The sequence below is a fragment of the Rhodamnia argentea genome, chromosome 11, assembly GCF_020921035.1.
Source record: "Rhodamnia argentea isolate NSW1041297 chromosome 11, ASM2092103v1, whole genome shotgun sequence".
Classification (NCBI taxonomy): domain Eukaryota; kingdom Viridiplantae; phylum Streptophyta; class Magnoliopsida; order Myrtales; family Myrtaceae; genus Rhodamnia; species Rhodamnia argentea.
Genome location: NC_063160.1, coordinates 8,521,799 through 8,530,871, shown reverse-complemented (window position 1 = coordinate 8,530,871; position 9,073 = coordinate 8,521,799). Strand labels below are relative to the sequence as shown.

At 38.3% G+C, this 9,073-nt stretch overlaps 1 protein-coding gene across 1 annotated transcript; it reads right to left on the bottom strand.

Annotated features, from left to right (window-relative positions):
• Window positions 1-321: 321 nt before the first annotated feature.
• On the bottom strand, window positions 322-1,025 carry LOC115746969 (calmodulin-like protein 30). Its single transcript, XM_030682969.2, has one exon. The coding sequence runs from the start codon at window positions 955-957 to the stop codon at window positions 400-402; it is 558 nt and encodes a 185-aa protein (XP_030538829.1). The 5' UTR covers window positions 958-1,025; the 3' UTR covers window positions 322-399.
• Window positions 1,026-9,073: the final 8,048 nt, after the last annotated feature.

Here is a 9,073-nt window from a genome sequence, read left to right as displayed (position 1 = left end):
TGGATTATCAATTCTCATTTGCTAATTGACATTCACCGATTTCTTCAATTTACAAATTTTTCTATAGAGTTGGTATTTTCGTATCCTATTTAAGAATCCTTTTCTACATTAAATACCAATCAATGTAGAAAGCAAAAACCCTCCACACCTTGTGAGATGAGAAGGGAGTCAACCACCAACAACTAAAATACCAACATGCAAGGAACGAGAGAGGATCCAAACACAACTTACAATGAAGCTATTACCATAATGTAAGAGATCAAATAGAGAAACTCATTCTTGTATCTTCAATACCATGTCTATGTCTAAAATACCAACATTTTATTTGGTCAATCATGGGCATCTGGAGTCCAAACGACAGACGCTCATGAACATAACATGTATCCAAATTAGCCACGGTTAGCACGGCTTCATGGTACGAGTCATCATGTTCATGAACTCGTCCATGTTGACGCAACCGTCCCCGTCGGCATCCACCGCGCGGACCATCCTCTTGCAAGCCTCCAAGCTGCACTTCTCGCCCAAGCTCCTCATTACCTCCCACAGCTCCTTTGCGCTGATCCTCCCGTCCCCGTCCAGGTCGTACGCTCGGAATGCGCCCTCAATATCGCAGCTCTTTATCCCGCCCCCCGACCCGTGCACCTCCAGAAACTCCCTGAAGTCCACGAACCCATCCTTATTGGCATCCATCACCCGGAACGCCTCGTTCGCTTCGTGATCGCTGATCCCCTGCCCTAGTACCCCCATTGCCGACTTGTACTCCTCCTTCGAGATCTTCCCGTCTCTGTTGGCGTCGAACTTATCGAACACCTGTCTCATTTCCTCAGTGTTAGGCCGATAAATCTTCGGCGGGGCAGCAGGTCTCAGGCTAGTTTCCTTGGATAGGCTCCGTTTGCCTAGCTTTAACGATGTTTTTCTTGACAGAGAGTATTGGAGATTAAGACCGAATCTTGACATTTTAAGGGAGTAGCGATGAAGAATGTCAAGACGTTAGGAAAACTTATGTCAGTCAGAAATATGAGGCTTTCGTTCCAACGTTTCTTCTTTTTATAGACATGTTTGTGGAGATTTCTTTAAGAGACCTGCTTTAACTTTATTCCTTATGGGAGAGAGATCTTACATAAAAGGATGCGTTTCTTTCCCGAAAAATTTAAGATTTGGAAAATATTTTCCATAAAATGATCGGTTACATCGCTCAGGAAAATTAGTTAATGGGAAATATTTTCCTTGCCGACAATGGTTTATGCCTAATTATTTTCATGGATGACGAAGATATTCTTCATTCATTCGTTCATTCTTATAACGGATCCGTACGATTATTTTTTTAATTTTTTTTCAAATCTTGAGTTTTTCATAAAACAAACGCAACCAAAGAAAGCCACTTAACATTCTTTTTGTAGTTGTTGTCAAAAAAAAAAAAAAACCATTCTTTTTGTATTTTGGGTGTAAACCCACTTGAGGAGCTGTGTCATGTAGGACGCGGGCGTCCACATCAGCATTTTCTGACCAAAATCGGGTGGACTCAATTGAAAAAATATGAAAATGTTTAGAATTTAATCGATAAAATTAAAAAGTTTATGATCGAATTGGCAAAAATACAATAGATTAACGACATTTTGAATACTTTTCCCGAAATACGAGGTTGTCGTTTCAAAGTTCCCTCTTATAGACATATTTTTGTGGAGATTTCTTTAAGAGACATACTTTAACTTTATTCCTTATGGGAGAGAGATATGTGACACAGATGGCTACTTAACATTGTATTTGTTGTCCAAAAAGAACATTCTTTTTGTATTTTTGGTGTGAACCCACTTGAGGAATCGTTCATGATTGACACAGGCATGTACGATATAAAGGAGAGGTCGGCAGATTCTCCGAGTAAAAAGATAAGGAAAAGTAGAGAACATTTTTGTTCTGGTTGACAATTTGAATTGCAACTCTTGGATTTGATTCCTACTAAACTTTACAGTCACATCTTTATTCCACGGCAAGTTTAATTTCTCCACCACTAGAGTAAGTCCACCATTTCGCGATAGGCAAAAGCCCCCAACTTTAAAGTTGTAATGCATCCTATATACGTATACATTCGTGGCATGACCTCCTCGAAATGCGCCAAGTAAGATTCGAACATTAAATACAAAATTCGAACATTGGAACTGCACATGTGAAGCAGGACAAATAAAATTCGGTTGGAAAGTGCATTTGAATTTAATAGGCTTAATACCAAAAAAAAAACTCTTAACTTTAGTATATGTTCTAATTATATCCAAAGAAAATTTTATCTCATAAAAAACCCTCCAATTTTTACTTTTGTCCTAATTCTACCGATCTATTACTCAAAAACCCTAACTTTAGTATCCCCCACAATTATATCCAAAGAGCTTTTTTTTGTCTCATGAAAAATACACAACTTTTACTTTTGTCCTAGCTCTACCATCATCAGCCTCCTGTCCATAATCAACATTCGTTAATCCTACGTGGCTCGAATACTTCACCTCTCCTCTACCTATTCAACTAGTCGAATTTTCTCGTTGAACTTAACAATAAATCTTCAAAATTAGGAGACAACAAGTTTCATAGACAACGAGATTTGAGATCGTTCGTCCAAATAATCATATTTCCACGTCTAGCCATTCTTTGGGCTGTTGAGTGCTGGAAAGAATCTGAAACGCATCGTTTTGAGTGACTCTGTATCCCCTAGCAATGTATGGGGGAAGCGGACAACGTAAGAAAAGTTGGAGCGTTTTTTCAGGTCAACTTTGCTGAGATGTAATTTATTAACGACGTAATAATATTGCATAGGATTAACTAATGGTGATTATGAATGGAAGGCTAAAGGTGTAATGGGACAAAAGTAAAAATTGTGAATTTTTTATGAGACAAAAAAAAATTGGATATAATTTGGACATATACTAAAGTTAGGGTTTTTTGGGTATTGAGCCTGTAAAATTGGGACAAAAGTTACAGTTTGAGGATTTTTTTTGGGTAGTAGGCTAGTAGAATTGTGATAAAAGTAAAAGTTTGAGGTTTTTTATGAGACGAAAAAAAGTTTCGGATATATTTGGGACAAATGCTAAAATTGAGGCTTTTTTTTTGTTTGGGGGGAGGGGAGGGGTGGGAAATTGGTCCAAATTTAATATGCAATATAGTTAACACAAGATGTTCAAAAGCTAAGCATTTAAAAGGGATCTTTTATACTAAAGTTATATCACAAGATAAAGCAAAATGGAGAAGTGCGCCGGAGTTTGCTCAAACCAGCAAGTAAATGGTATGGTGAATGCCAACGAATCAAGACTTCTAGCATTAGATTCGAGTAGGAATCCGGACAAATCTATTAGAAAGAGATTCAATTCGAAGGATTCTTTGGAGGCATAAAGGAGGGCGCACCAATAATGGGACGTCATAGATTGATTGAGGATTCAAAGAAGTAACGCACCGAAATGAACGTGGGGGTGGGAGAACAGTTTCCTAGGTTTGTCATTGGATTCGCAATGTCGAGGAATTGTGCTCCCTTTCGTAGAATTGGGTCCGGACTCTCCAAAGTCCGAACCGGGTCCCCATGTGAGAATATGTTTCGGGGGGGTCCTATGTGTTAGGAGTCAACATCAGCCTATTTCCAAAGTCGATTAGGAGCCCCATAAAATTCAAGGTCTTAAGGTAGGAGAGAGAGACGTTCTTAGCTGGACCCAGGACGGTAATCTATTGAGAACTTTTATGATCGTCAGATCCAGGACATGTGCGAATGACCTCCTTAGACTCAATTTTCCGGGTTATGGGTCGTTGGGTGTTGTTTTTCGAGTCAATTTCTTGCCACAGTTGGAGGGGGTTGAGCCCTGAGATGAGGAATAGGTCCGAGGATATGTCGAGGGAGATTCGGAAGTGGCCTGAGCAGCCGGACACGAAAGCCCGGGCAAGGTGATGGGTGCCTGGCCACATTGGGGCTGGGAAATCGGGTTCATGCTGTCGGGTCATTTGCCAGGCACCCGGCTCAGTCCAGGCGAGTGCCTAGCCATCATGCGGGAATTCCGAAGCTTGGGTTTTCAAGTCAGTTTTTGGCTAATTTTTCTCTCGAACACGAACACGGATAAGAGGGGTTATGCAACACGCCATACATCATCCATTATCAAATCAACATTGGTTTGACGTGCAAGCTACGATAAATCAGCATATAATTCAGTAATTAAGTCAACATCAAGTTTAGTCGATAGACATTCAATCAAAAATTATTTAGCCTGGATCAAAGGTTTTTTCTGGTTTTACCCGACGAGTTCTATCTTACTCAGAGTCCATACATTTTATTTTTGGGAGCCGAGATAAGTTTCTCAATACTTTCGTCGCTCGAATTGTCGAAACGCTCGTCATCGGCAAATGTGTTAGGCGGAAACGCCTTCACGATTGAAATGAAAGGGGGATCCTTGGGAATGGATCAGGTACTTTTTGTTTGGAGCGGGGATTCATCCTAATTATGTTTGGATCTCATCATGGCCCGTTATCATGTCTTTGCCATTCATTCCTCACCACCATCATTTTTAGTCACTCCTTTTGTATCTTATCATCGTCATTTTAGGTCTATTGCCCTAAAAAACCGCAAACATTAACTCTTTTTCCCAATTTTACCTTTTGTCTCATAAAAAACCTCAAGCTCTAGGTTTAATCTCAATTCTACCCTAAACTTTTTTTTTCAATAAAAACCCTCAACTTTATGTCATATCCCAATTCTATCATAAATATTTTTTTATCGGGAAAATTGCCAAAAAAGTCCTGAAACATATTGCAATTGTGTCAATTCGGTCATTTCGGCTAACTCAGGTCCGTCGACACGTACGTGACCAATTTTTAACTTTTTCAAATTTTTTGTTTTTTTTATTTTTTTTTTCTTTCTCTTTTTTTCCCTTCTCTTCTTCTTCCTCCAGCCGGTGGCTTGATCAACGAGCGGCCGCAGAACAAAGCCATCAAGAGCGAGGTGGACCTCACCGTGTCGAGCCTCGCCATCATCGCTAGGCGAACATGGCCTTGCCCTTAAAATCGTGAAGTGACCTCACCCGGATCCGGTGAGGCCAAACCTCACCATGGCCGGCAGAGCTGACGCCTAGGCAAGGCCGACCTCACCCTTGCCAGCTCTGGGCGACATCAGCACCGATGTCTTTGTCGATGCCACTCGGTATCCACTTTAACGAATTTCGGCCAAAGTTGGCTGGAAAGGTCGAATTGGCACAATTTCAATAGGTTTGGAACTTTTTTGATAATTTTTCCTTTTTGTGATATGAAGAACTCTCAATTTTAGTTCTTGTCCCAATTTTACTGTCCAGTCCCACTTTTACCCTAAAATTTTTACATTCTCATAAAAAATCACAAACTTTTACTTGAATCAAAAATCTATCACCATTAATCCTCCATCCAAAATTTCTCTTTAACAATCGAGAAATAGAAAACTCCCAAGCATGAGCTACTCCAGCGTCCCGAGTGCGAGCTCTCTAATGAAACATTCTCAAGCACGAGAGATCAAAGACCGAGCGCAAAATCACTAGGGCTATTTTGACAAAGGATTAATGGAGGTAGATTCACAACTAAAGTAAACATTGGTGATCTTTTACGAGATAAAAAATTAGAGTAAAATTGAAGTTGGATCTAAAGTTAAGAATTTTTTTATGAGACAAAGAAAAGCTTAGGATAGAATTGGTATTGGACCTAAAGTTAAGAGTTTTATATGAAACAAAAAAAAATTAGGATAGAATTAGAATGGGACCTAAAATTGAGAATTCTTTATGGGACAAAAAAAGTTGGAAAAAGTACCAAAAAAGCCTTAAACCTATTGTATTAGTATCAATTCAGTGTTAAACTTTCAATTGTGTCAATTTAGTTATAGACTTTTTTTTTAATGTATCAATTGATTCCATCCGGCCAATTTTGACAGAAAATTGTTCACGTGAAATTTTTTTAATGGTTTTTATAAACCTGAATTTTTAATTATTTTCAATTCATTTTTTCATTTTTTCTTTCTTTTTTTTCTTTCATTTTGTCAGGAAAGGGTCGCTAGCAACCTTTGCACCTTGCCCATGGTGAATGAGGCGGTCCTCGCCATTCAAAGAGGAAAGAAAAAAAAAAGAAACAAAGGATAAATAAAAATTTATTTTTTAAAACCTTACTACAGAATGTCCACGCCAGCATCGGTTATGCCACATAGAATGGACGACGTCCTCGTCAGCGATTTCCAATCAATATTGGCTGAATGGACTCAATTGGCACAAATGCAAAAAGTTTAAGATTAAATTGGGACAAATTCAAAAGGTTTAGGACTAAATTGGCACAATTGAAAGCTTTAGTACTGAATTGATACCAATGCAATAGGTTTATGACATTTTTTTGGCACTTTTCCAAAATAAAGTTTTGGGTAGAATTTGAACCGCACCTAAAGTTAAAGGTCTTTTATGAGATAAAAAGTAAAATTAGGATAAGAGCTAAAGTTGGGAATTTTTTAGGAAGTCATGCTCATTATTTTATGCTTCCCACTCATTTATCATCTCTCATCTTTTTTTTTTTTTTTTTTTTTTGTGCAACGCTCACCGATCACAATGATCTCAACCGAGGTTCACATAAAAATTGGGGATTCTCAAGAATCAGGCACATGGGTGGGTTCTTCAAAAAAATTTGGTGAGATTCATCTCCACGGAAAATGAATGGTTTAAATATGGATTTTTTTTTTATTGAAGTAGATAACCCCGATCGGGCAGGGAGACGCGAATTTCAGCTCGCTAAGTTTAGAACTGAAATTCGACCCCAAAAAAAAAAAAGTTTAGAACTGAAAAGTTAATCCTTGATGGAAGGATCGAAGGCTCAAAATTAGCCGATACAGGTGATGTTGACACTTAACTTTCAGTCCGACGATTTAGACCATCTCTATTGAAAAATAAATAAGCCCATCCAAGCCCGTTGAGCTTAACCCATTCATAGAAACTCGGCTTATAGCTCATCGTATTTCGGTTGAGACGCTCACCACGTGTTTGATGACATTACTTTGTAACGTGGTTGTGAGATAATGACAATTTCCGTCAATTTCCGAGAGCATACAAATGTGGTTTGCTTATTTTGGCTTTGATATACTGGTCATTAAGCCTGATTTTGTGGAAATATACTCTACAACCGCGAGTAATTCATGTCTCTGTTCTTTCCGGACTTGCTTGTCATGGTGGTCGTCAATGGCTTTCATTGGAGCAGTGTCGGCTTTGAATCTGTGCTGTGAGTATCAATCTCTGGACAAGCTTGCGCCAATCTGTCTTTCTTATTCCTATTTACGCACCTATTTGCTTCGGTTGTGATGTCACCGTGTGCGTGAATTTCGGCTGATTCCCGCAGTGGCGTCGGTCTGATGGCTGCAAGTTGATGATGAAAGAAACCCAAGAAGGTCATAAGCCTTTAATGGGGGATTTTGTGTTAAAAGTTCTGATGCCTGAGTGCCATGAACCTGGAAGTTTATCTCAGGGAAGACGATGGGTTGAGAGAAGAAAAAATTATAGAAATAATGAACAATAAGTTAAATAATAATAATAATAATAATAATAATAATAATAATAATAATAATAGAGAAGGGTTTATTATAATGGAAATTAGGTTTGTACTGGATTTAAGGTTTTTTTTTTTTTTTTGGGTCGAACTGGACTTGTGGTTAACAAAGGTAGCTTTGGATCAAATTAGGTTGTGGTTTAAGTTGGGTTAGAGGCTTAAAATGGCTTTAATAAAGTGGGTTTAATAGGATTAGTACTCAGAAATTGTGTTTGTGAGTCTTAATTGAACATGGGCTTGAAGAATAAGTCTCCAGCGTTGATTACTAGTAGAATCCAGCCGCTATTAAGGCTGTTAGTCTAAGAGTGGACATATGCTTACTCATAAACCAAATCGGTGATAATGTTTTCATGTAGTGAACTAGTGTGAGAGATGCCGATAAGTAAAGCGGATAATAGCAAAGCAGATCACACACATTTTATTTATTATTCAGCAACATTTTTTATAAATCACGATTCACCCTATTCAACCTCCCCTTCTAAGTTGATTTTTAGCCCTAACAAAACAAACACAACCAAAGATGGCCACTTAACATTCTTTTAGTATGTTTTGTTTAAAAAAAAGGCATTCTTTTTGTATTTTTGGTGTAAACCCCATTTGAGGAGTTGTGCCACGTAGGACGCCGGCATCCACATCGACTTTTTCCGACCAAAATCAAATGGACTCAATTGAAAAGACATGAAAAGTTTTAGGACTTAATTGGCAAAATCAAAAGATTTATGACCAAATTGGCAAAAATATTTATGATATTTTGAATGCTTTTCCCAAAATATGAGGTTTTCGTTTCAAAATTTCCTCTTCTATAGACATATTTTTGGACAACAAATGTTTTTCTTTTTGATCGGATATTTTTGGACAACAAATGTTAAGTAGCCATCTTTGTCACACATCTCTCTCGCATAAGGTATTTTAGTCAAAAAATTCTAAGTATATTTTTTTAATATTTCGATTTTTTTTAATGTTCTTTTCTTTCTCCCTCACCTAGGCTTGCCAAGTGAGGGTGGCCCTCACTTGACACCAGCGAGCACGCCCGGGCTAGGTAGCGAGGCGACCCTCGCCATCGCCCGAGTTCAGCAACCTCCCTCAGCCATCAATGAGGTTCGGTAACGGTCGACGGAGGGAAGAGGGAAAAAAAAAGAAAAATAAAAAGAAATGAAAAAATAGAACAAAAAGGCAAAATAAAAATAAATGATGAAAATGCCCTTCACTCAATGAGGTCATACTTTCCTTTGAGACCGATATGATGACTTCATATCCTTATTTGAAAAAAGAAGAACACTTCATGCCTTTATTTGAACAAGGTCCACTTGCGCCCTTATTTGGCATTTTCCCTCGAACTTCTTATGTTCGGGAATGAACATTTCAATTCGATCAAATGAGTCAGTATGTTGCCATACGAGTTATGATTGGGAAAAAAATTTATGACACTCAAGCGAGCGCCGTACTTAAGTTATAGCATTCAAATGATAGGAAAAAAATTTATGGGACTCAAGCAAGGGCTGTACATAAGTTT

Coding starts and splice junctions, on each gene's coding strand:
- LOC115746969 (XM_030682969.2), bottom strand. CDS start 957: ATGTCAAGATTCGGTCTTAATCTCCAATACTCTCTGTCAAGAAAAACA.